The sequence below is a fragment of the Amia ocellicauda genome, chromosome 14 (genome assembly GCF_036373705.1).
Source record: "Amia ocellicauda isolate fAmiCal2 chromosome 14, fAmiCal2.hap1, whole genome shotgun sequence".
Lineage (NCBI taxonomy): Eukaryota > Metazoa > Chordata > Actinopteri > Amiiformes > Amiidae > Amia > Amia ocellicauda.
In genome coordinates, this window is record NC_089863.1 from 9209557 (window position 1) to 9235461 (window position 25905).

General features: G+C 49.0%; 3 protein-coding genes across 6 annotated transcripts; 2 read left to right on the forward strand and 1 right to left on the reverse strand.

Annotated features, from left to right (window-relative positions):
- Positions 1-1271: 1271 nt before the first annotated feature.
- Positions 1272-17653, forward strand: LOC136768592 (protein-glutamine gamma-glutamyltransferase K). The gene is made up of 14 exons (XM_066722872.1): positions 1272-1512; positions 5902-6146; positions 6231-6422; positions 12509-12751; positions 12890-13008; positions 13123-13230; positions 13335-13512; positions 14463-14601; positions 14695-14887; positions 15003-15156; positions 15784-16068; positions 16173-16333; positions 16461-16597; positions 16803-17653. Exons 2-14 carry the CDS (start codon positions 5903-5905, stop codon positions 16948-16950), a joined length of 2301 nt encoding a protein of 766 aa, XP_066578969.1. The 5' UTR covers positions 1272-1512; position 5902; the 3' UTR covers positions 16951-17653.
- Positions 17654-19318: 1665 nt separating this feature from the next.
- dad1 (defender against cell death 1) lies at positions 19319-21867 on the reverse strand. Its single transcript, XM_066722880.1, has 3 exons — positions 21513-21867; positions 20141-20292; positions 19319-19681 (listed from the first exon to the last, which is right to left on the reverse strand). The coding sequence occupies exons 1-2, from the start codon at positions 21721-21723 to the stop codon at positions 20162-20164; spliced, it is 342 nt and encodes a 113-aa protein (XP_066578977.1). The 5' UTR covers positions 21724-21867; the 3' UTR covers positions 19319-19681; positions 20141-20161.
- Positions 21868-22225: 358 nt separating this feature from the next.
- abhd4 (abhydrolase domain containing 4, N-acyl phospholipase B) lies at positions 22226-25884 on the forward strand. Of its 4 annotated transcripts, none has more exons than XM_066722877.1 (8): positions 22226-22419; positions 23180-23268; positions 23463-23573; positions 23653-23944; positions 24047-24213; positions 24343-24454; positions 25072-25258; positions 25400-25884. In XM_066722877.1, the coding sequence occupies exons 2-8, from the start codon at positions 23229-23231 to the stop codon at positions 25487-25489; spliced, it is 999 nt and encodes a 332-aa protein (XP_066578974.1). In that variant the 5' UTR covers positions 22226-22419; positions 23180-23228; the 3' UTR covers positions 25490-25884. The 4 variants fall into 4 exon arrangements, with proteins under 4 accessions (XP_066578974.1, XP_066578972.1, XP_066578973.1 ...); XM_066722875.1 differs by having other exon boundaries at positions 22227-22511; XM_066722876.1 differs by having other exon boundaries at positions 22229-22511; positions 23463-23558.
- The last annotated feature ends 21 nt before the right edge of the window (positions 25885-25905 follow it).

Below are 25905 nucleotides of genomic sequence, written 5' to 3' on the forward strand. Positions count from 1 at the left end.
GAGAGAGAGAGAGAGAGAGAGAGAGAGAGAATCCAGGAATGCAGGGAGAGGAGGAATAGAGGAGGATTTGCATTGAACAGCTGAAGGAAGAGATAGAAGAGAGGGGGGGATAAAAACAGAGCGACTCCTCCATACATCTCCACCTGCAGCTCGGGCTGGGCAGGGCTGGGCTGGGGTACGCAATGTTCAGTTGAGCTGGACTGGGCTGGACTGGGCTGGGTTGTCTACACTGTGTCTGTGGGGGAGTGTGTGCAGGTGTGTCAGTGTTTGAAAATGTGTCACTCTTTGCTGCACAGTGCTATGCAGGATAACTGGTCAGATGAGCTGCGAAACCCACAGTTACCTGTTTTGACACACGGCTTGTGTGTGCGAGACACAGACACACATCTATTCAAGCAGTGGTACATACAGACACTCACACACACAGAGAAAATCGCAGTACGAGACAGGTAGACGCGGAGAGAGCCAGGTTAGAGAAAGAGAGGTAGCGCAGGAACAGGTTCAACCGTGATGACACAATGCTTAAATCGCTGCCAAAACAAGCAAGGAAAGAAAACATAGAGAGGGAAAGAGAAATTCCACATTCCATTGATGAAGAAATTAGGTGGGTGTGTCCATAACCCATAACCCCCCGACCTCAGCTGATGACATCACCCGCCATCAGCCTGAGAGATTGAGGGTTAAAACACACACTGGCTTAGACACAGTCAGTCTGTTAAACTAACGGGATTTAAAAGTGAATTATCTCTCTCTCTCTTTCTCTCTCTCTCTCTCTCTCTGTCAGTCCAAGGCTCGGTTTCCTGTTTTCGATTTCACTCTTCAGAAATCACTTCTCCCCTTATCTCTCCCTCTCCCTTCCAAGCATTTGCTTTATTTCAGTTTCTGAGTTCCTGGCTTCCTCCGCCCCCTCCTCCCTCTCTTTCTCAGTCAGTCAGTGTTTCTGTATTTACCCCCCCACCCCCAGTGCAGTGTAGTGCATATACAGTAGGATCCAGTCAGTGGGTCAGTAAATTGCTCTTTCTGTTTAAACCACACCACCCTCTCTCTTGTCCCCCTATCCCTCAATCTCTCTCTCTCTCTCTCTCTCTCTCTCTCTCTCTCTCTCGCTCTCCCGTTTTTGGGCATGTGGTCTTCATCAGCTGGCATGTTTAAATATAGTGGGGAGAGACGGAGGGGGGGAGGAAGAGGGAGGAATTGAAAGGAAGTGGGTAAGGCATGGAGATGGACAGACCGAGAGAGGGTGGGAGGGACTTTACAGAAAGGAGGGTGTGAAAGAGAGGGTGTGTGTCTCTGTGCTAAAGTATTTCTCTAAAGTAAGTCAAGCGCACTCTCTGAGACGGCACAGACGGAGAGACAAAGAGACACGAGGAGAGAGGAGACCAAGAGACAGCAAAACGGAAGGACAGAAGCAGAGAACAAGGCAGAGAAAAAGACAGAGAGAAAGAGAAAGAGAAAGAGAGAGCTGTTGCTGATCTGGTCTGTGTTATTGGAAGAGACCTAAACACCTGCAAAGTAAGATATTACTATTATTATTAGTGTTATCAGTAGAAGAAATAGTAATAGTACCAATAATTATTAATTGCTCTCTCACCCTCTAACCTATGAGAATAGTAATAATAGTAGTAATAGCAGTAGTAACAGGTATAGCAGTAGCAATAGTTATAACAGTAGCTTCAGTAGTAGTACGAACAATCTCAGTAGTAGTAGTAGTAGTAGTAGCTACTACTGTAGTGTAGCGAATTGTTTTGTATTGTACAGTGTCACACTATTGTATTATATTGTACAGTGACACACTGCATTATATTGTATAGTGACACTGTATTGTATTATACTGTATAGTGACACTGTATTGTGGTGTAGTGTATAGTGACACACTATTGTATAGTGACACTGTATTGTATAGTGACACACTGCATTGTGGTGCAGCGTATAGTGACACACTGCATTGTGGTGCAGTGTATAGTGACACACTGCATTGTGGTGCAGTGTATAGTGACACACTATATTGTATAGTGACACTGCATTGTGGTGTAGGGTACAGTGATACACTGTATTGTGTAGTGACGCACTGCATTGTGGTGTAGGGTATAGTGACGCACTATACTATATAGTGATGCACTGCAGTGTAGTGTGGGGTACAATGACACACTGTATTCTATAGTGATGCACTGCATTGTGTTGTAGGGTACGATGACGCACTGTATCATATAGTGACACACTGCATTGTGGTGCAGTGTATAGTGACACACTATATTGTATAGTGACACTGCATTGTGGTGTAGGGTACAGTGATACACTGTATTGTGTAGTGACGCACTGCATTGTGGTGTAGGGTATAGTGACGCACTATACTATATAGTGATGCACTGCAGTGTAGTGTGGGGTACAATGACACACTGTATTGTATAGTGATGCACTGCATTGTGTTGTAGGGTACGATGACGCACTGTATCATATAGTGACACACTGCATTGTGGTGTATTGTATAGTGATACACTGTATTGTATAGTGACGCAATGTATTGAATAGTGACGCACTGTATCATATAGTGACACACTGCATTGTGGTGTATTGTATAGTGATACACTATATTGTACATTGACGCAATCCCTTGTGGTGTGACGTTCCTTCTATCCTCTCTCCACCTATCCCTTTCCCCCCATTCTCTCTCTCTCTCTCTGTACAGCTGTTTCTCATGTAAGTTACAACAATACAGCAACTGTCACGCTGCCAAGGGTAACACTGACAGGGAGAGGGGGGCGAGGGGGAGAGACAGAGATAGAGAGAGATAGAGAGAGAGAAGGGGAGGGAGAGATAGAATAGAATCTATGTTGAACACGTCTGTCAATATGTGCTCAAGTCTTCAGTGTGGAGTGACTGTGTTCCTGAGCGCTGGACCTGTCTGTCCCTGCTGTGGCAATGCTGGTGTCCCTCTGTCCTGTCAATAAAGCTTTATACACTTGAAGAGGGAGGGAAAGAGAGGGAGTGGGAGAGGGAGAGCGAGAGAGCTGTTGCTGGGGAATGTTGTAGCAGGGTGAGAAACTTTCTCTGGACCTCCTCCAGAGCAGGGGAGAGAGAGATAGGGGGAGGCAAAGAGGGTGGGAGAGAGAGAGCAAGCGAAAGAGTGGAGGAGAGACAGAGAGGTAGGGGGGGAGAAGGAGGGAGAGAGAGGGAGGGAAGGAGAGAGGCGGAGAGGGAGAAAGAGAGAGAGGGGGAGAGGGTGGAAGAAGGTTAGAGGGTGAGAGAGCAAGAGATGAGAGAAGGGGAGAGGTTGGAGACAGGGGAGGGAGAAAGGGAGGGAGTGGGGCAGAGAGGGAGAGGGTGGGAGACAAAAGAAACACAAGCTTGCCTCGTCTTCGATTTATCCCCTGACCAGACCGCCCCCTGGTCCCCACTCCCTTCAGCAAGTGTCCTCTCTGTGTGAGAGCACAGCACTCACTCCTGCCCAGCTGCGCGGCATCTGTTTCCCCCGTGGACGGGGCAGAGAGCTTTAGTTTAACGCTCTGTCCCTGTTTCTCCTAAAAACAAACACACACATATTTCAATGATATGTGCTCCCTTATGTCAAGTAATTAGATAGCTGACTGTTTTTCTACCCTTTCGTACTTGTTTTCGCTCATATGTAGCAGGACGTGTGCTTATCTTAATGTGCTGTAAAAAATGTTCCTTGTGACAGCTGTAAGGGCGTCTGCTCAGAAATACAGACACAAACAAATAAAAAGCAATCCCTGGCAGCTATCGATAGGCACTGCAAGTCTTTATTTGCAGACCCCGTGATTATACTGTGCTGCTGCCGGCTGAAGGGGTCACAAGACCTCTGTCGCCGGCGGGGGAGCCAGAGGGCAAACTGTCAGATTTGTGAAATATTTCTCGTTGCAGACCTGGACGCCTGTGTCTGTTCCTTCGTTTCCAGGAACTAATTAAAAACATATATACAAGTTGCATTTATGATAAGTTGTTTTTACCTAATAAGAATCAGATAGGCTAATTAGTTAATAAGTAGCATATAACTAGGACTGTTACTAATCTATAGACAAGTGATTAGAATGTAATGAGCAGATTCGATTGTCTTAATGATTCCTTAAGTTATGACACGATCTATATTGTTTAATTTATTATATCCAATTGAAGTTCATGTATTCATTAAAAACAAATCGTTGCGGAACTGCCTGTGTCTGTCCCCGTGTTTCCAGTTGTGTTGTTTTAATACTAACGATTGTTATATAAACGTGAACTAAAATGCATTTCGCAATTCGTTTTGCCTCACATTTGTCACCCAGTGTCAATCACACTCTGCAAGGGGCGGGACAGGAAGTCAACCGATGCTCTAGTCTGCTGCCTTATGTGGTTTGATTCATACATGGAAACCACAGCACAACATATCGATACCTCATGTGCATCGCCTGAGTTCTGGTGTGGAGCACATGAACTAAACCTAACCATTATACACGTGTTTAACACCAGAAGTACAAGTGCTTGACTTATGAATGTATTAATCCTGTGGTATTCATATATTAATTTGTGAAGAATCACACCCTTATTTTAAAGTGTGACTGACTTTCTGTATACGTAGACAATCATTTGGACATATTATTACATCTGTGAAATGTAGGCTTGGCTAATACAATTAAGCTATTTCACAATTTCAATATATGATTAGAGCTTCCCCAGAACTCTTAACTATGACATCACATCTTGTCTGCAATTATTAGCTCATTATCTAGGATGTAGGACTTGTATTAACTGTATATTTTTCCTATGCATGTGTGTAATTTTTAGCTTGTAATTGTATTATGCTTTGATCGGTACATTTTATACTGTATTGCAATTTTATGTTTTGTAGGTCACCCTGGATAAGGGCGTCTGCTAATAAACAAACAAATAAATAAATAAATAATAATTCCAGCTGAGTTTCAGTACCTATCGATAGCTGTCTGGGATTAGAATGAGCTTCCACTGAATTTATTAATAATGCAGTTAGCTACACATGATATCAGTAAGCTATCCATGTCCCAGTTATTACAAAATACAGGGCTGGAGAAATAAACTGAAGATTATCAGGGAAGAAAAACAGTGTAAGAATTAAATTAAAGATTTTCACGGAAGAAACACAGTGTTCAACAGTTTGTAATAACTGGGACATGTATATTGTCACAATATATACATCGACAATCAATTTAAAAGCAAAAAATTGGACAGTTTTCGAATTAGATTCCTAAAACATCACTGTGTATTCCAAGTTATAGACACAAAAATAATTCTGAAGCTTCTACAGTTGACTGCTTAACTGAGCAACCATGAGCAAGCAGGCAGTCAGTGGATCATCAACATACTGGCATCGCGCCCCTTGCAGAATGTGATGGAAGCTCGAGTGAAAAGACCGTGCACACATTGAATGCTAAATAAATAAACAGGCGTGTCTGCCTATTTCCCCACTTGTCTCCACCTGTCACACAAGGAATGGGACTCCGGCACAGCCCAAGGGTGCTCTTGTGTTCACCCAGCCGAGGGGTGCATTGGGGGCAGGTGTACTCCCTCCACTCTCTCCCTAAGGTATTGGGACAGAGAACGGTTTGGGACACAGCCCAGGCCACAGTGGATGGACAGGGTGTGGGCTGTGCCTGCTGGATGTGGGGGGCGGAGACAGAAAGAGGTGAAATAAGGACTGGCACAGCTACTGTGGGCGGGCGGGGCTTTCAATCAAGCTCTTCGCTGGCAGCTGGGTGTAATTAGCCCCCGCAAACGAGCTCGACCGCAGGCACCCCCCATACACAAGGGCTGTTAGAGTATTACCAGGTCTAGTCAGGAAGTCTGTACTTAATTCAAATAAGCTTAATTGGCATGACTAATTGACATCAGTCTCTCTCTCTCTCTCTCTCTCTCCCCCCCTGTTTTTCCCAGAATGCCGTTAGTGACATCGCGGCAACGCTCTGCGGTCGGTCGGTGGCCGTCCATCACTCTGGTTGGCGTGGAGGAGGAGCCTGAGAAGGAGGGGACAGAAGGGGCGGAGTCACAGGGCAGGGGCTGTAGCCGATGGATAAGGAGGATGTGTCCCTGTCTCTACCCCAGGTCCAGGAACTATGTTGTGGACCAGGGGACCTCCGACGGCGCCGCCGCCAAGCCCAACAAGGAAACAGAGATGAGCTGTAATTACTATCACTTAATCTATTATTGTCCAATTAACACCCAGTGTTTCCAGTAGTCTGTATTCACCCCTCTCCCTCTCTCAGCTCTGGCCCTGGCTGTGGTGTCAGTGGACCTGCTCCACTCTCCCTCGGGTCAGAACCGGAAGGAGCACCACACGGACCACTACCACACCAACCAGCTGGTGCTGCGGCGCGGACAGACCTTCCAGCTGTTCGTCACCCTGTCGCGACCCTTCACCCCTGACAGCGACAGACTGCACCTGGAGCTCAAGACAGGTCAGCCCAAGTTCTTATTATTATTTACTACCGTTGTTCACAATCATTTTCAGGCTGAAACTGGGTCTGTGAACACAATAGCCCAACGCTTTAGTTTAGGTACCAAAAGAAACACCATATGTTTTGAGAAAGTGGAGTATACTTTCAGGGGACACGTGTAAAGGGTTGTGAGGAACACTAAAAAAGCAATCTAGAAACAACTGACGCCTAGTGTTGGTCCAATGGGATTCCACCACACCCAAAGTTCCTATGATCCACTGCTGCCAAAGCGTTCTCCATTGATCTGGTAAGAGTTCTCCTTGTCCACATCACTGCTTGTTTTCAGCGTCTGTACCTTTGCTCTGGCCTCTTGAGGCGTTCGTGCAAAATATCGTGACTCCTCTACCGACACCTCTCAGTCTTATCAAAACCACATTTCTAAATATCTAGCAAAATAGACCTCGACAGACACATATCTCTTAAGATCTTGCCATGCAGACACTGACAGACACACATCCCCTCCTAGGGAACATATTACAGTTTCTCACAATCATTTACATGCTGAAACTGGGTCTGAACACAGAAACCCAACACACGGTTCTCCTCATAAAGCACAACCTGTGAGTGAGTGTGTGTGTGTGTGTGCTGTGAGTGTAAGTGAGTGTGGAAGTGTGTCACAAGATGCTTAAAAACCTTTGCCAACGGCAGACTCTGCTCCCTCTGCTATTAACCTGAGTGACTGTGGGTTATTTTTAACAAATAATTGTATAGAGGATTGTTTATTTGTGATAGTGTCTTGTTCTCTTTAACATAGTGTGTGTGTGTCACTGTTTTGAAAAATTGTATGTGTGTGCCTGTGTGTCAGTGTGTGTGTGTATATATCAGTGTCTGTGCGTGTGTGTATATCTGTGTGTGCGTGTGTGTATATATAAGTGTGTGTGTGTGTGTGTGTATATCAGTGTACAGGTTTTTGTGATTTATGGGGACTTTTTTTTAGGTTACAAACTGGTAATTACTAGGTTATTATGCTATAACTGTGAAATATGGGGACTTTGTCTAGAGTCCCCATGAGTCAAATTGCTTAAAAAACATATCACAATTATGTTTTACTGAAAATGTAAAAATGCAGAAAGTTTTTTGTGAGGGTTAGGTTTAGGGGTAGGGTTAGGGTTAGGGGATCTATAGTTTGTACAGTATAAAAATCATGTCTATGGAAAGTCCCCATAATATCAAAACAAACGTGTGTGTGTGTGTGTGTGTGTGTATCAGTGTGTGTCATTCAGGGATTTGCTCTCCCATTGTTACTTACTGTTTTCATAAATGTTTCCTTGGCAACTACTTTTGACAATTAGGTCATAAGTCGAGAAAAACTTCCCAGAAGGCAACTGGTCCAGACATGTTCCCCTGGCAGAGTCACAGACCCCTTCACTCCCCTTCACACCCCACAATGAGTACACTGACTACACACACTCACAACTACACACTCACTATCACACACTGACTACACACACTCAGTACCACACACTGACTGAACACACTCACAATCACACACTGACTACACACACTCAGTACCACACATTGACAACACACACTCACAATCACACACTGACTACACACACTCACAACTACACACTCACTATCACACACTGACTACACACACTCAGTACCACACACTGACTGAACACACTCACAATCACACACTGACTGAACACACTCACAATCACACACTGACTACACACACTCAGTACCACACATTGACAACACACACTCACAATCACACACTGACTACACACACTCACAACTACACACTCACTATCACACACTGACTACACACACTCAGTACCACACACTGACTGAACACACTCACAATCACACACTGACTACACACACTCACAATCACACACTGACTACACACACTCAGTACCACACATTGACAACACACACTCAGTACCACACACTGACAACACACACTCACAACTACACACTCACAATCACACACTGACTACACACACTCACAACTACACACTCACTATCACACACTGACTACACACACTCACAATCACACACTCACTAACACACACTGACTACACACACTCACTACCACACACTCACTATCACACACTGACTACACATATGGACTGTGATGTGTTCGGTACTGTACTGCACTGGTCTGCGGTGTGTTCGGTACTGTACTGCACTGGTCTGCGGTGTGTTCGGTACTATAGTGCACTGGTCTGCAGTGTGTTCGGTACTGTATTGGACTGGTCTGCGGTGTGTTCGGTACTATAGTGCACTGGTCTGCGGTGTGTTCGGTACTGTATTGCACTGGTCTGCGGTGTGTTCGGTACTGTAGTGCACTGGTCTGCGGTGTGTTCGGTACTGTATTGGACTGGTCTGCGGTGTGTTCGGTACTATAGTGCACTGGTCTGTGGTGTGTTCGGTACTATAGTGCACTGGTCTGCGGTGTGTTCGGTACTATAGTGCACTGGTCTGCAGTGTGTTCGGTACTGTATTGGACTGGTCTGCGGTGTGTTCGGTACTATAGTGCACTGGTCTGCAGTGTGTTCGGTACTGTATTGGACTGGTCTGCGGTGTGTTCGGTACTATAGTGCACTGGTCTGCGGTGTGTTCGGTACTATAGTGCACTGGTCTGCAGTGTGTTCGGTACTGTATTGGACTGGTCTGCGGTGTGTTCGGTACTATAGTGCACTGGTCTGCAGTGTGTTCGGTACTATAGTGCACTGGTCTGCAGTGTGTTCGGTACTGTATTGGACTGGTCTGCGGTGTGTTCGGTACTATAGTGCACTGGTCTGCGGTGTGTTCGGTACTGTAGTGCACTGGTCTGCGGTGTGTTCGGTACTGTATTGGACTGGTCTGCGGTGTGTTCGGTACTATAGTGCACTGGTCTGCGGTGTGTTCGGTACTGTATTGGACTGGTCTGCGGTGTGTTCGGTACTATAGTGCACTGGTCTGCGGTGTGTTCGGTACTGTATTGGACTGGTCTGCGGTGTGTTCGGTACTATAGTGCACTGGTCTGCGGTGTGTTCGGTACTGTATTGGACTGGTCTGCGGTGTGTTCGGTACTATAGTGCACTGGTCTGCAGTGTGTTCGGTACTGTATTGGACTGGTCTGCGGTGTGTTCGGTACTATAGTGCACTGGTCTGCAGTGTGTTCGGTACTGTATTGGACTGGTCTGCGGTGTGTTCGGTACTATAGTGCACTGGTCTGCAGTGTGTTCGGTACTGTATTGGACTGGTCTGCGGTGTGTTCGGTACTATAGTGCACTGGTCTGCGGTGTGTTCGGTACTGTAGTGCACTGGTCTGCGGTGTGTTCGGTACTGTATTGGACTGGTCTGCGGTGTGTTCGGTACTATAGTGCACTGGTCTGCGGTGTGTTCGGTACTGTATTGGACTGGTCTGCGGTGTGTTCGGTACTGTATTGGACTGGTCTGCGGTGTGTTCGGTACTATAGTGCACTGGTGTGCGGTGTGTTCGGTACTGTATTGGACTGGTCTGCGGTGTGTTCGGTACTATAGTGCACTGGTGTGCGGTGTGTTCGGTACTGTATTGGACTGGTCTGCGGTGTGTTCGGTACTATAGTGCACTGGTCTGCGGTGTGTTCGGTACTGTATTGGACTGGTCTGCGGTGTGTTCGGTACTATAGTGCACTGGTGTGCGGTGTGTTCGGTACTATAGTGCACTGGTCTGCGGTGTGTTCGGTACTGTATTGGACTGGTCTGCGGTGTGTTCGGTACTATAGTGCACTGGTCTGCGGTGTGTTCGGTACTGTATTGGACTGGTCTGCGGTGTGTTCGGTACTATAGTGCACTGGTCTGCGGTGTGTTCGGTACTGTATTGCACTGGTCTGCGGTGTGTTCGGTACTGTATTGCACTGGTCTGCGGTGTGTTCGGTACTGTAGTGCACTGGTCTGCGGTGTGTTCGGTACTGTATTGCACTGGTCTGCGGTGTGTTCGGTACTATAGTGCACTGGTCTGCAGTGTGTTCGGTACTGTAGTGCACTGGTCTGCGGTGTGTTCGGTACTATAGTGCACTGGTCTGCAGTGTGTTCGGTACTGTAGTGCACTGGTCTGCGGTGTGTTCGGTACTATAGTGCACTGGTCTGCAGTGTGTTCGGTACTGTATTAGACTGGTCTGCGGTGTGTTCGGTACTGTAGTGCACTGGTCTGCGGTGTGTTCGGTACTGTATTGCACTGGTCTGCGGTGTGTTCGGTACTATAGTGCACTGGTCTGCAGTGTGTTCGGTACTGTATTAGACTGGTCTGCGGTGTGTTCGGTACTGTATTGCACTGGTCTGCGGTGTGTTCTGTATATATACGAGATTAAATTACATTGAGTGTGTGTGTGTGTCTCTGGTGTATTAATACCTCAGGGGCGGGGCAGGGGCACAGGGGGGCCAGCATCCGTCTGCCTCCTGGGATCTGATTACAGCCCCTCCCAGGATCATGACCCCACCACTGACACTATAAATAGAGCAGGGACCCCCTCCCTCTGTCTGTCTGTCTCTCTTTCACCATTCTTTTTTGCAAGTCAGTCATTCTCTCTCCCTTCACAGTCCCTCTTTCTCTTCCCTTTTTTCTAACTCTCTCTCGCTCTCGCTCTCTCTCTCTCTCTCAGTGCAGTGTTAATGTGCTGTAGTGTTCAGTCAGTGTGTCTGTATTAACCCTCTCTCTCTCAGTGCAGTGTTAATGTGCTGTAGTGTTCAGTCAGTGTGTCTGTACTAACCCTCTCTCTCTCAGTGCAGTGTTAATGTGCTGTAGTGTTCAGTCAGTCAGTGTGTCTGTATTAACCCTCTCTCTCTCAGTGCAGTGTTAATGTGCTGTAGTGTTCAGTGTGTCTGTATTAACCCTCTCTCTCTCAGTGCAGTGTTAATGTGCTGTAGTGTCCAGTCAGTGTGTCTGTATTAACCCTCTCTCTCTCAGTGCAGTGTTAATGTGCTGTAGTGTTCAGTCAGTCAGTCACTGTGTCAGTGTGTCAGTCCGTCAGTCTGTCAGTGTATCAGTCAGTCAGTGTGTCAATATTAACCTCCTCTCCCACCCTGTTCAGGAACTCCATGTATTTCTGTCTCTGGGTGTTAACTGTTCTGTGCCCTATTCATTCAGCTAGAATACAGAGGAGAGAGAGAGAGAGAGAGAGAGAGAGAGAGAGAGAGAGAAAATACTGAAGTTGTATTGAGCTTTCTTATTTTGTACTGTAGTGTGCTTTACTAATAATGTAGCCTGGTGTAGTGCTATGTGCTGTAGTGTAGTGTTGTTTAGTGTATTGTAGTGTTGTGTGCTGTGGTGTAGTGTTGTGTAGCTCTGCTCCTCGTTTCTCAGGATCTGGTCACAGTTCAGTGGAGCCAGATATCAGGAAGTTACACTAATGCACAACAACAATACAGCTCAGCGTGAGTGAGTGAGAGTGTGTGTGTGTGTGTGTGTGTACCAGTACATACACAAGAACACACACGTATGCACACAGGAGGGAACCTGGGTGTGGACAGGAGCATTTCCGTAGGGGTGGAATTAAGCGTGGCGCAGGCCTGTAATTACAGCAGCCTGGTGAAGGAACAAGCAGACCACAACGACCACAGCCCCTACCACACACACACACACACACACACACACACACACACACACACACACACACAGCCCCTACCTCTCTCTCTCTCCCACACACACACACACACACAGCCCCTACCTCACACACACAGACACACACACACACACAGTCCCTACCTCACACACACAGACACACACACACACACAGCCCCTACCTCTCTCTCTCTCTCTCTCTCTCTCTCTCTCTCACACACACACACACATACAACCCCTACCTCTCTCTCACACACACACACACATAGCCCCTACCTCACACACACACACACACCGAACACTGTTACTACAACACAGCCCCCTATTGTAACAACACTGCTCTACTATACAGTTACTACAGCACAGCCCCCTTCTGGAACTGCACTGTTCTATTGCACTCTTAATAAATAATACAAAATAACTTCATATAAAAAATATCAACAACCAATAATAACTACCAGTCATTGTGCTAACGTGCTCCCTGTTTTGTGATTGGTGTGTTGCCGCTCAGGGCCCCTCCCCATGGTGTCAAAGGGCACCCACGTGATAGTCCCATTGGTGGAGGAGCTGGAGGACAACTGCTGGGAGGCCAAGGTGGTGGAGAAGGCGGGCTCTCGCATCAAGCTGTCCGTGAACTCCCCGGCAAAGGCGGTTATCGGCCAGTACCAGCTCACCGTGGTGACGCACAGCAACGGCGTTGAGGCAACCAGCACCCCCAGCGACCTCTGCTTCCTGTTCAACCCCTGGTGTGAGGGTGAGAGCGCTGTGTGTGTGTCTGTCCACCTGTGTGTGTGTGTCCACCTGTGTGTCTGTCCACGTGTGTGTGTGTGTGTGTCTCTGTCCACCTGTGTGTGTGTGTGTGTTGTACTCACTGGTGTGTGTCCCCACTCAGAGGACACGGTGTTCCTGGATGATGAGGAATTGCGCAAGGAGTACGTCCTGAATGACACCGGGCTCATCTACTACGGCACAGAGAAGCAGATTGGATGCAGGACCTGGAACTACGGCCAGGTGAGCCAGGGGGGAGAGTGCATGTAATGTCAGTCAGTGTGTCAGTCAGTCAGTCAGTCAGTGTGTCTGTATTAACCCCACCTCTCTCTCTCTCTCTCTCTCTCTCTCTCTCAGTTTGATGAGGGGATTCTGGAGGCGTGTTTGTTTCTGCTGGATAAGAGCAGCACCCCCCCCACGGGCCGGGGCGACCCCATCAACGTGGTGCGGGTCATCTCTGCCATGGTGAGCGTGCCGGGGCGGCGGGGGTTTGTTGTTGTTGAGGTCATTGCTACAGAGAGTTCTAGCTCCTGTCTCGTATCTGTATTAATCCTGTCTGTCTCTCTCAGATTAACTCACTGGATGACAGCGGGGTGTTGGAGGGGGACTGGTCGGGGGACTACACCGGGGGCACAGCGCCTACGAGCTGGGTGGGCAGTGTGGACATCCTGCGGCAGTACCACAAGCGGGGGGGAAAGCCGGTCAAGTACGGACAGTGCTGGGTCTTCTCTGGAGTCACCACCACAGGTACAGACCAACTGACTGACTGACACACTAACCGACACACTGACTGACTGACTGACACACTATCCGACACACTGACTGAGAGACTGACTGACTGATATACTGACTGACACACTGACTGACACACTGACACACTGACTGACTGATAAACTGACTGAAACACTAACTGACTGACTGACACACTGAGTGACTGACTGACTGACTGACTGACTGACTGACACACTGATACAGTGACTGACTGACACACTGACTGACTGATATACTGACTGACACACTGACTGACACACTGACACACTGACTGACTGATAAACTGACTGACACACTAACTGACTGACTGACTGACTGACACACTAACTGACTGACTGACTGACTGAAACACTAACTGACTGACTGACACACTGAGTGACTGACTGACACATTAACTGACTGACTGACTGACTGACTGACTGACACACTGACACACTGACTGACTGATAAACTGACTGACACACTAACTGACTGACTGACTGACACACTGATACAGTGACTGACTGATATACTGACTGACTGACACACTGACTGACTGACTGACACACTGACTGACTGACTGACACACTAACTGACTGACTGACTGACTGACTGACTGATATACTGACTGACTGACTGACACACTGACTGACTGATATACTGACTGACACACTGACTGACACACTGACACACTGACTGACTGATAAACTGACTGACACACTAACTGACTGACTGACTGACACACTGATACAGTGACTGACTGATATACTGACTGACTGACACACTGACTGACTGACTGACACACTGACTGACTGACTGACACACTGACTGACTGACTGACACACTAACTGACTGACTGACTGACACACTGATACAGTGACTGACTGATATACTGACTGACTGATTGAAACACTAACTGACTGACTGATTGACTCTCTCTCTCTCAGTGTTGAGGTGTCTGGGCATCCCCGGACGCAGTGTGACGAATTTCTGTTCTGCCCACGACACCGACGTCTCCCTGACCACCGACATCTACTTCGATGAGAACATGGAGCCCCTGAGCAGCCTGAACTCCGACTCTATCTGGTGAGAGACGACATCATCACTGCCACACTGACATCATCACCCAGCCAGCCATTCAGTGTATCAGTCAGTACTGAGTCGTTTCTCTCGCCGTAGGAATTTCCACGTGTGGAACGATTGCTGGATGGCACGGCCAGACCTGCCAGCGGGGATGGGGGGCTGGCAAGCGGTGGATGCCACCCCCCAGGAGACGAGCCAGGGCACCTTCTGCTGCGGCCCCGCCTCCCTGACCGCCATTCGGTCGGGGCTCGTCTACCTGCCCCACGACACGCCCTTCATCTTCGCAGAGGTCAGCACACCTGAGAGAGAGAGAGAGAGTGTCTGTGTGTGAGGGTGTGTGTGTGTGTGTGTTTGTGTAAGAGTGTGTGAGTGTCCCTCTCACTCTCTCTCTCTCTCTCTCTCAGGTGAACAGCGATAAGATCTACTGGCAGCGGCGGGCAGACGGCACGTTCAGTCAGATCCATGCAGAGCAGAAGGCCGTGGGACACTTCATAAGCACCAAGGCTGTGGGCCGAGATGAGCGAGAGGACATCACTGAGCTGTACAAATTCACAGAGGGTGAGAAAGAGACAAGGAGATTTGATTTGATTTTTAACACCTTTATTTTACGAAAGAAAACTAACAATACATTAAAAACTAACTAGAAACACATAAAAGCACATGAAAAATACTCCCGACATAAAAACCCATCCTATTCTAAAAACCCTCAATAAAAAACACTACACACATGCTACCAATAAAAGATTCAAATGAATAAAACCAGTTGGTTGGAATGTCAATGTCAAAGTCAATGGCACAGAGGGCCGCCCCGACCCCCCACATCCGCAGAAAGGCATCCAGGTCTCCCATCAGGCTGTAGAAACTGTAATCCTCTGGAGCGCACGAGAGACCTGAAGAGGGAGAGCGCACACTGCTGCTGCACGCGCTCAGTCTGATTTCTCCTACTGCTCAGGATAGCCAGCTTAGCCTGCCCCACTAGAAGGTTTGCTAATTGACAAACATGTCTGTGGCGCTGCTTGTACTGCACTCCTAAAATAAACACAGTGTGAGAGAAATGGAGGGGGTAAGAGACAAGGAGAGAGGGAGAGAGAGAGAGAAAGAGAGAGCCACAGAGAACAACGACAACACTGCGCCTGTATTAACCCCACACCTCTTCTTCTCTCCCTCTCTCTCTCCCTCCCTCAGGCACGGAGGAGGAGCGCATCGCTGTGGAGACCGCCTGCCGCTATGGCACCAAGCCCAACGTCTACTCCGCCCCCACGGCCAACGACGTCACCATCGAGATCACCCTGAAGGGGGAGGAGCCGCGGATGGGCGAGAACGCCACGCTCACCATCACCCTCAGCAACAAGAGCAGCAAGCCCCGCAGTACCACGCTGCACAGCCAGATGGCGGTGATGTACTACACCGGCGTCACCAAAGCCACCGTCAGGAAGGACAACGTGCCTCTGGAGCTGATGGGCAACGAGGGTGAGAACCTGGGGGTGTCGCGTCCGCCGTCTCGGCTCTGGCTTGTGTATCGGTCAGTCGGTCTGACAGTGTGGTTGTATTAACCCCCCCTCTCTCTCTCTCAGAGAAGACAGTGGAGTGGGTTCTGCCCTACAAGGACTACCAGGACCAGCTATTGGACCAGGCGGCACTGATGCTCACGGTGACGGGCCGGGTGGTGGAGACGGGTCAGGTCCTCGCCACGCAGCACAACTTCCGCCTGCGCACGCCCGACCTCATCATTACGGTAACGCCCCCACATTCGCCGATCAGTCGTCACCAATCACAGTTCCAGTCTGTAACCTAGGACCTGACATTCACCATGTCATAATGTCAGTGTCCGTGCGGTCACTCTGTGCTGTTCTGTCCTCCAGCCTATCGGTGATGCTGTGGTGGGACGTGAGATGTCGGCCAAGATCACCTTCACCAACCCGCTGCCCCACCCACTCAAGGATGTGGTGTTCAGACTGGAGGGGCTGGGTCTGCAGAGCGTCCGAGAGGTGGCCATGGGGTAAGATAGCCTGCTGTGTGTCTGTGCTGATCGTCTCTCTCTGTCTCCTTCTCACTGTGTGTGTGTGTGTGTGTGTGTGTGTGTGTGTGTGTGTGTGTCACAGTTTCTCTCAGTACAGTGTTAATGAATGGCAGTCAGTCAGTGTGTCAGTCAGCCAGTGTGTCAGTCAGTCAGTACTGTATTAACCCCTCTTTCTATCTCTCAGGGACGTGGGTCAGAGGGCGACGGTGAACCTGACCGAGTCCTTCGTGCCGACCCGCTCCGGCCCGCGGAAGCTCCTGGCCTCCCTGCACTGCCAGCAGCTCACCCAGGTGCACGGGGTCACCGAGATTATGGTGCAGGAGAGGCAGTGACCTCTGACCCCTATTCTCCACCCCCGCCTCGTTCTCTCATTCCCTGTGCCCTCTCTCTACCCTCCATCCCTCTCTCATCATTCCCTCCCTCCCTCTTTATACAGAAGTGCCTGAGTTCAGTCCCTGTGAACAGATGTGTCTCTGACTGCATCACACTATATAAATATTTACTAATAAATACATATTTCAACTCCATGTAATTAACAATGAATGTGTAAGGAATTATGTAATTAGACCTACTGATACTGGACTGGACTGGACTGGGTGCTATATCAGATGGTATTGGACTGGCGTTGATATACTGGATGGCACTGGCCGGGACTAGACCGCACTGGCATTACTTTGGGATGGACCGTCCCTGATCCCTCCGGAGCTGAGTGGGGGGTCACTCTCATCATTCATTCAGAATTATTATTATTATTATTATTATTATTATTATTATTATTCTCTCTATTGTAACTCAGTACTGTATTGTGCTCAGTCTACCAGTATTAAAAGCCTGTACTGGCTATAGGAAGGATTTGTGTCTGTCTGTGTGTGCGTTTGTGGTATGTAAGTTTGTATGTTCTAACACACACAGACTTGTCATTGTGTGTCTGTCAGTGTGTTTGCAGGGTGTGTCAGTGTCTGTTTGTATGCTGTGTTTCAGTATGGGCTGTTTTATACTGTATTCTTAATAAATGAAACTAGCTTTACATTCTCACTGATTTCTGTGAATCATTCCTCCCTCACACACTTATTTCATTAGTATGTTCAACTTCTGGGTGAAGGCAAGGGCCTGTGTTTTGAAATGTAACGACCGCCCCTCTGCCCCTTCCCTTTAAAATGCTGCTCAACCCACACGATCGCATGGCAGCGGGTGACTGAGGGCGACAGGAATGCCAACTTGACAGTTTTACTTTGCTGCCCTCTCCTGGCTGCAGGGATATATAGCTGGGGTAGAACATAAGAAGACCTAAGAGGCCTTTGTTTTGTAGAAGGAAAAACAGGTGGCTCAGCAGAACAGGTTGTGGGCCGAAACCTGGCAGATGAAATTCAATGTGGACAAGTGCAAGGTGTTACATGCAGGTAACAGAAATGTCCCTATAATTACAGTATGGGAGGAACAGAACTAGATGAAGTAACGCATGAGAAAGACCTAGGAGTCTATGTGGACTCCTCACTTTCTCCATCCAAACAATGTGGGGAAGCAATAAAAAAGGCAAACAGGATGTTAGGGTATATTGTCAAAAGTGCAGAATTGAGATCAAGGGCAGTGATGTTCAGACTGTACAATGCACTAGTTAGATCATCTGGATACTGTGTGCAGTTCTGGGCTCCACACTTCAAGAAAGATATCGCTGCTTTAGAGGCAGTTCAGAGGAGAGCAACCAGACTTATTCCAGGTCTGAAGGGAAAGTCCTACTGAGAGACTGAGGGACCTGAACCTTTTCACCCTGGAACAGAGGAGACTACGTGGGGACTTGATCCAAGTCTTCATAATCATGAAAGGCATCGACCACATCAAACCAGAGGAGCTTTTCCAGATCAGCAGGGACACACGCACCCGGGGACACAAATGGAAATTGGGATTCAAGGCATTCGAGACAGAAAACAGGAGACACTTCTTCACACAGAGAGGCGTCACAATCTGGAATAAACTACCCAGCGATGTGATAGAAGCTGAAAGTTTGGGAACATTTAAAAACAGACTGGATAGGATCCTTGGATCACTCAGTTATTAATGGCCTCCTCTTGATTATATGCAGAGATGTACCTTGGGTACTTTGGTTTGGGTTTTGGTTTATTTTGTTTCCTATCGGTTTTTGTTTTGCTCCCTCGTCTTGCCGACGTTTTGTTTATTTGCGATTAGATTTTCGTTTTGTATATATATTGTACCGTTATTTAATCTGTGGCACTGCATGGGCATGTTTTTTAGTATATAAGGTAAGAGTCATCAGTCCCAGAAGACTTTTTTTTGTTTTTTGGACAGCCTAAGTTATTGTTTTCTTAGATGACGGAACCCTATTATTTCTAGGGATTTAGATTAGTTTGCATTTATTTTTTATATTAAGAATGCATGTTTTTTGTATAAAATGTTTATTATAATAAAACTACATTAATTCTATTTTTTTCAATTGCAAATCAACTTTTGTCTGGCAGTACTTGTTGTTACTCCCATTTTTGGAGCGGTGTTTTCATCCCGAGGGGAAACTGGTGAATAACACGGACGAAACCCCACCGCGCTGCCTGTATTCTAACATTCAGTCACGCACGCATGCATTCGCACTCACACACACACACACATACACAAACTGACACACACAGATGTGCACACCGGCACGCGCTAACCACACTCATACACAAGCAGAAAAACTGCCACACAATGTTACATTACTGGTTTTATTCCATTATCTCATCAAAACTTTGGAAACAAAGGTCAAAAAAGGTTGAAAATACAAAAAGTGAATCAGCAGAAGATGTGAATCAGTCAGCTGATGTCACTGCAGGACAGACCGACAGACGGAGCTCAGAGGCTGACATTATTCCTCTAGGGAGCTGTAGTTCCCCTGCTGTGCCTGTAGAGAGTTTGGGGGGCACCGTCTCTCCCGCTTACTGGATCCTAGTGTGCATTTACTGCGAGGGGCATCTCTCTCTCCGTCTGTCCGTCCGTCTGTGGTACAGTGTGGTTGGTTGGCTGTGGGTGGGTTTTTGGTTGGTTGGGCTCCGTAGTGAGATCCTGTCTTGGTCTCTATAAACACAGAGAGAGAGACAGAGACTCCCATCATCACTTGGAAATGGTTACTGGGTTCACACTAGCATATCCAAGCCATGCTGGGGCGGCACCGTGCCAGCCTGGTATGGTCAGCTCGTTGGGCTCACATCCACATTATAGAGAGGCGAGCTGAGCGATTGACGTCATGAACAATGAAGGTGCTGAGTGGCAAGGTGACGATGCATCACGTACGTGAGGGTGAAAGACATTAAAAATGGCGATTCCTGTGGCGGATCATGATGTTCTGGTTGTATTTTTTGGCATTTTTGTGTTTTAATTACTGACTAACAAAGTTGAAAGTCAGGGAAAACATAAGGCTAAAAATGACATCATGAGACACTACAGCGATGACGTACCGCCGCTGCAATGATGTCATAACAGCGGAGAGGTGACGGGGGCAACGGGTCGCAGGTGTCAGGGGTGGTCTGGACTCACCTGGGGCCCGAGGGCGGGGCCTCAGCCGATGAAGTTGATGACCACCAGGTGCAGCACGGTGTGGGCGAACAGGAAGTCGGCGAAGGCGCGCTCGGGGGAGACGGACAGGAAGTCACTCTTGTTCTGAGGGTTGATCTGGATTCGGAGACACACTGAGCGAGAGAGAGAGATTAATACTGACACAGAGAGATCTACCCGTCTCATGTTCACACCAGTGACATCCAGAGTAACAGTGCACGCTCACTCCCTTTCCCTGGAACAATGCAATGTGCCTCCCTCCATCTATCCCTGGGACAGTGTGGTATTCCTCTCTCATTCCTCCCTCTCTCCCTGAAACAATGCAATGTGCCTCTCTCTCTCTCTGCAAGTTCCTCCATCCCTCACACTCTTCCTCACTTTCCCTGCAAGTTCCTCCCTCTCTCTCTCTCTCTCTCTCTCCCCCAACTGCAACAGTGCAATGTCCCTCACTCCCTCTCTCTTTCCCTGCAAGTCCCTCTCTCTCTCCCAACTGCAACAGTGCAATGTCCCTCACTCCCTCTCTCTCCCTCTCCCCGCAAGTTCCTCCCCCTCTCCCTCTCCCAACTGCAACAGTGCAATGTCCCTCACTCCCTCTCTCTCCCCGCAAGTTCCTCCCCCTCTACCTCTCTCCCAACTGCAACAGTGCAATGTCCCTCACTCCCTCTCTCTCTTTCCCTGCAAGTCCCTCTCTCTCTCCCAACTGCAACAGAGCAATGTCCCTCACTCCCTCTCTCTCTCCCAACTGCAACAGTGCAATGTCCCTCACTCCCTCTCCCTCTTTCCCTGCAAGTTCCTCCCCCTCTCCCAACTGCAACAGTGCAATGTCCCTCACTCCCTCTCTCTCTTTCCCTGCAAGTTCCTCCCCCTCTCCCAACTGCAACAGTGCAATGTCCCTCACTCCCTCTCTCTCTTTCCCTGCAAGTCCCTCCCCCTCTCCCAACTGCAACAGTGCAATGTCCCTCACTCCCTCTCCCTCTTTCCCTGCAAGTCCCTCTCTCTCTCCCAACTGCAACAGAGCAATGTCCCTCACTCCCTCTCCCCGCAAGTTCCTCCCCCTCTCCCTCTCTCCCAACTGCAACAGTGCAATGTCCCTCACTCCCTCTCTCTCCCCGCAAGTTCCTCCCCCTCTCCCAACTGCAACAGTGCAATGTCCCTCACTCCCTCTCCCTCTTTCCCTGCAAGTCCCTCTCTCTCTCCCAACTGCAACAGAGCAATGTCCCTCCCTCCCTGCTGCAACAGTGTGCCTCACAAGGTCTCTCCCTTTAACAGTGCAACGTGCCTCACTCTCTCAACAGCTGCAACAGCGCAACCCTTCAAAAGCGCAACAAACCAGCACTCCCACTCCCACTCTCACCTCCCAGTATGAAGGCGCCCACGCAGGAGATGAAGCCGGACAGGAAGCTGTTGAAGGGGAAGGTGCCGACCAGCAGGCAGTAGAGGAACTGCAGCGCGCCCGTCAGCAGGATGTAGAGCAGGTACGAGTCGACGAGCTTCAGCCGGTTCGGGGTGCTGCTCGAGTACTCGTCCAAGAACCGAGCGACCACGGAAACCACCGAGTTCGACATGCCGGGATGGCGTAGTGCGTGTGGGCGCTTAATGCACAGCGTGTGAGACCCGCAGTGGGCGATGAGAGGCTCGTCTGGGTCCGCTGTGTGTCAGGGTGGCTCGGCTCTGCTGGTCCAGGAAGCGGAAGCCGGGGTTGCATTGACGTGTCGCTCCGCCGCTCGCCGGTTCGCAGAAGCGGCTCGACAGAGGAAGTGCGTGTGTCGCAGGGAACACGGACCGGATCACCCCACTGTCCGCACGAACACAGTTCCGGGTTGAGCTTACATAATCAGTGGTCGAAACGAGATTATTATTATTATTATTATTATTATTATTATTATTATTATTATTATTATTATTATTATCATCCACTACGACTGCATGTGTGTCAGTGTCAAAGAGCGCTGCTCGGATCGCTCTGGAACAAAACCGTTTAGAAGGTTGACAATCAATGAGTGGAAAGGAACGTTATTATTATTAATAATAATAATAATAATAATAATATTTTATTGTGTATGCATGATTATAATGACTATCCATATACTGTAGAATAGGTGAATATTCATACACCCCCGTTTATTGAGTCGGAGGTGACGTCACACACCGGTCAGCTGACCCGCCTGTCAAAGGAATGTCGCTGGTTACAAAGCTCAGTGACGTAAACCCGGACACTTGAGCGCACAGACAGACAGACAGACACACAGACAGACACACAGGTGTGTAGAGGTGTTGCGTGGGGAGGCAGTGAGGTATGCCGGTGCGTTATTGTCACTCTCAGCCCTGCGATGCAAGACGAGACTGACTCGGAGTAAGTACCGGCTGAACAGGGCAATAGAAGTGGTTGTAACTGTATTAATGTTCATCTTTTTAATAACACCCCGCTCTCAGTTCTCCTCTATCTTCCTTTTTTTTTCATTGTCAGATGTATGATTTTTTTCTCGCTTTACATTGTATCTGTCTGCACTTGACTGTATACTGTACAGTACGGCACTGTGGCGTGGAGTAGTATACGGTGAGTAGTGTAGTTAAGTGCAGTGTGTAGTTCTGTGTAGTGTAGTTTAGTGCAGCATATGGTGTGTAGTTATGTGAAGTTTAGTGCAGGGTACGGTGTGTAGTTATGAGTAGTGTAGTTTAGTACAGTGTGTAGTGTAGTGTAGTTTAGTGCAGTGTAAAGTGTGTAGTTATGTAAAGTGTAATTCAATGGAGTGTACAGTGTGTAGTACAGTTTACTGCAGTTTTCCTTGTGTGTAGTATCTTGCAGTGTTCCAGGGGTTTAAGATAGACACCAGTCCCATCGTTACTGTTATTAACAATACTACCAGCAGAATTATTATACAATAATAACGCTGTGTCAGTGTGTTGTGTCAACAGGGCCTGGAAGAGCCTCTGACACACAACACACTCCCAGGGCAAATACTGCTGAGTCACTGTGCAGGTAACAGACACACCGTCTCTCACTGTCTCTCTCTCTCTCAGGACCCATGGCTGGCTGACAGGCTGGCTGCCCTCCTGGCGCCCCACATCCATGTCCCTGCTGAAGAGCACCGAGGCTCGCATCCTGGCCCGTCAGTACCCCGCTGCCCCAGAACAACTGACTGGACTGGACCTAACCAGTACCACTGACTGACTGACTGACTGACTGACTGACTGACTGGACTGGGCCTAACCAGTACCACTGACTGGACTGGACCAGTGACACTACTGCACTACCATCAGTGTCACTGTTGTTCTGTGTGTGAGCATTTTCTCTCTCTCCCAGGTATTCAGAGTGAACTGAGGACCCGGTTCGTGACTCTCCAGAACCAGGAGAAGATCTGGACCCTGACAGTGACCAATAAACACAACACAGAGCCCGGTACTGTCAGTGTGTGTGAGTGGCGGTCCCTGTAGAGTCCAGTCAGGCAGTGGGTCAGTGTATCTGTATTAACCCCGTCTCGCCCTCTCCCCAGTGCCCCCCAGCACCCCTCTGGTACTGCTGCACGGCTTCGGAGGTGGGCTGGGCCTGTGGGTGCAGAACCTGGATGCGCTGTGCGGCCGCCGGACCATCCATGCTCTGGACCTTCCCGGGTTCGGCCGCTCGTCCCGCCCCCGCTTCCCCTCTGACCCCGAGCTGGCCGAGGACCTGTCCGTCAGCGCCATCGAGGACTGGAGGCGGGCCATGGGGCTGGAGCGCTTTATCCTATTGGGCCACAGCCTGGGCGGCTACCTGGCGACCTCCTATGCTATCCGTCACCCTGACAGGTATGGAAGCTGAGCCCTTAATTGACAATTGATCTTAATTGGACTGATCTCTGATTTGAATCAATAATATCTATACATTACTTCTCCCCTTGCTCCTCTCAGGGTGAGTCACTTGATCCTGGTCGACCCCTGGGGTTTCCCCGAGAAACCACAGCCCGGAGCTCAGGGGTCGGTGACCCGGCCAGGGCCCCCCCGCTGGGTCCGAGTGCTGGCCTCCATCGTGTCCCTGTTCAACCCCCTGGCTGTGATCCGAGCGGCCGGGCCCTGGGGTGAGAGAGAGCACACCGGACTGTCTCCTGTCTGCAGAAAGATACATATTTCATTCAATAGATTGTTGTATAAACACACACACACACACACACAATCTCTCTCATTGTCACTCCCTCTTCCTCTCTCAGGTCCAGGGCTGGTTCACAGGTTCAGGCCGGATTTTAAGCAGAAGTTCGAGGGCGTTTTCGATGATGACACCATGACGGAGTATATCTACCACTGCAACGCACAGAGCCCCAGGTACACAATAACACACCACAAACAACAACACACAGAGCCCCAGGCACACAATAACACAACACACACCACATAGAGCCCCCGGGTACAAAATAACACACTGCACAGAGCCCCAGGTACACAAAAACACACTACAAACAACACCACTGCAACACAAAGAGCCCCAGGTAGGCCCGGTGCCTCAGTTGGAGTATGGTGCCCCCTCAGTTGTGTTTCCCTTTTCTTTCTTACAAATTTGCCCCCTCGGTCATGCCCACCCGATTTGTTTGCGTTGATGATTGCGCTGCGCAACAGAATAGAATAACATCAAACTGTAACTTATCAGAGGCACACAGCTCACTTCCTGTAGCTCATTAATATTATTAAACCATCAAGATGCTTCATTCGTGCAACTCCATAGCACCATTCATACGCCAGTCACATTTTACCAGTTGGAAAGAATCTCGTTTTGATTGGCCTTCATTCACACAGTAGAAGGGCGGGGTCAATTTGGTAGTGCATTGTACAGTATTATTTGTATACGGTTCAGGCACAGTGGGGGAACTGCAGTGGACCAGCCAGTGAGTTTCTGTGCCCTGTTAATGTCCTGTAGTGTTGATATAAACCTCTCTCTCTCTCAGCGGGGAGGTGGGGTTCAGGGCGCTGTCGCAGTCCCTGGGCTGGGCGAAGAGGCCCATGCTGCCCCGCGTGCCCCTACTGTCCCCCACACTGCCCGTCTCCCTCATCTATGGCGCCCAGTCCTGGGTGGACAGCCAGACCGGGGACAGAGTGAGAGAGCTGAGGCCACAGAGCTACACACACATCGAGGTGAGAGAGAGAGAGAGAGAGAGAGGCGCAGGCTAGGTGAGACAGAGACAGAAACTGGGGCGAGACAGACAGCGATGGAGACAGACTGTGGCGAGAGTCAGTCAGTGTAAGGTCCGTTAACCTCCCTCTCTCCTCTCTTAGGTGATTGAAGGGGCATCTCACCACGTCTACGCTGACCAGCCTCACGAGTTCAACCAAGTGGTGGAGAAGATCTGTAACAGTGTGGACTGACTCTCTGTACTCTTCTGACTAACCATTCATATTTATATCCTTCAGCTCTCTCTATATTGGCGCGTCCAGTCTCCCTCTCTCACTACGTCAGTCTACCATGCCTGGGTTAGTGCGTCTGTGTGTACGGCCAGCGTCCCTGGGAGTCTGTGCCAGAGTCCGTCTGCGTGCCGACCACTGTCTGTGCAAGTGTCTGTGCGAGTCCGTATGCCGGCCAGCGTCCGTGTGAGGCTGTGACCGCTTGTGCCAGTGTCCGCGTGAGTCTGTGTGCCGGCCAGTGTCCGTGCGAGTCTGTGTACCAGTGAGTGAGCATGTGAGTGTTGGTCATATCCCATGTTCACTGTAAATGCATTCATTTTATAACTTTCATATTAATAAAGATTTATCTTTTCACAAAAGTGTGTAAGACATGCGCCCAG

What these genes read in the sequence shown, in the direction of transcription:
- dad1 (XM_066722880.1), bottom strand. Translation starts at nt 21,723, where the DNA reads ATGTCGAACTCGGTGGTTTCCGTGGTCGCTCGGTTCTTGGACGAGTAC. An exon ending in GGGCGCCTTCATACTGGGAG is followed by an intron (nt 20,293 to 21,512) that starts GTGAGAGTGGGA and finishes TCTCTCGCTCAG; the next exon opens with TGTGTCTCCGAATCCAGATC.
- LOC136768592 (XM_066722872.1), top strand. Translation starts at nt 5,903, where the DNA reads ATGCCGTTAGTGACATCGCGGCAACGCTCTGCGGTCGGTCGGTGGCCG. An exon ending in GGAGCTGATGGGCAACGAGG is followed by an intron (nt 16,069 to 16,172) that starts GTGAGAACCTGG and finishes TCTCTCTCTCAG; the next exon opens with AGAAGACAGTGGAGTGGGTT. An exon ending in GTCCGAGAGGTGGCCATGGG is followed by an intron (nt 16,598 to 16,802) that starts GTAAGATAGCCT and finishes TCTATCTCTCAG; the next exon opens with GGACGTGGGTCAGAGGGCGA.
- abhd4 (XM_066722875.1), top strand. Translation starts at nt 22,489, where the DNA reads ATGCAAGACGAGACTGACTCGGA. An exon ending in CAAGACGAGACTGACTCGGA is followed by an intron (nt 22,512 to 23,179) that starts GTAAGTACCGGC and finishes TCTCTCTCTCAG; the next exon opens with GACCCATGGCTGGCTGACAG. An exon ending in AGAGCTACACACACATCGAG is followed by an intron (nt 25,259 to 25,399) that starts GTGAGAGAGAGA and finishes CTCCTCTCTTAG; the next exon opens with GTGATTGAAGGGGCATCTCA.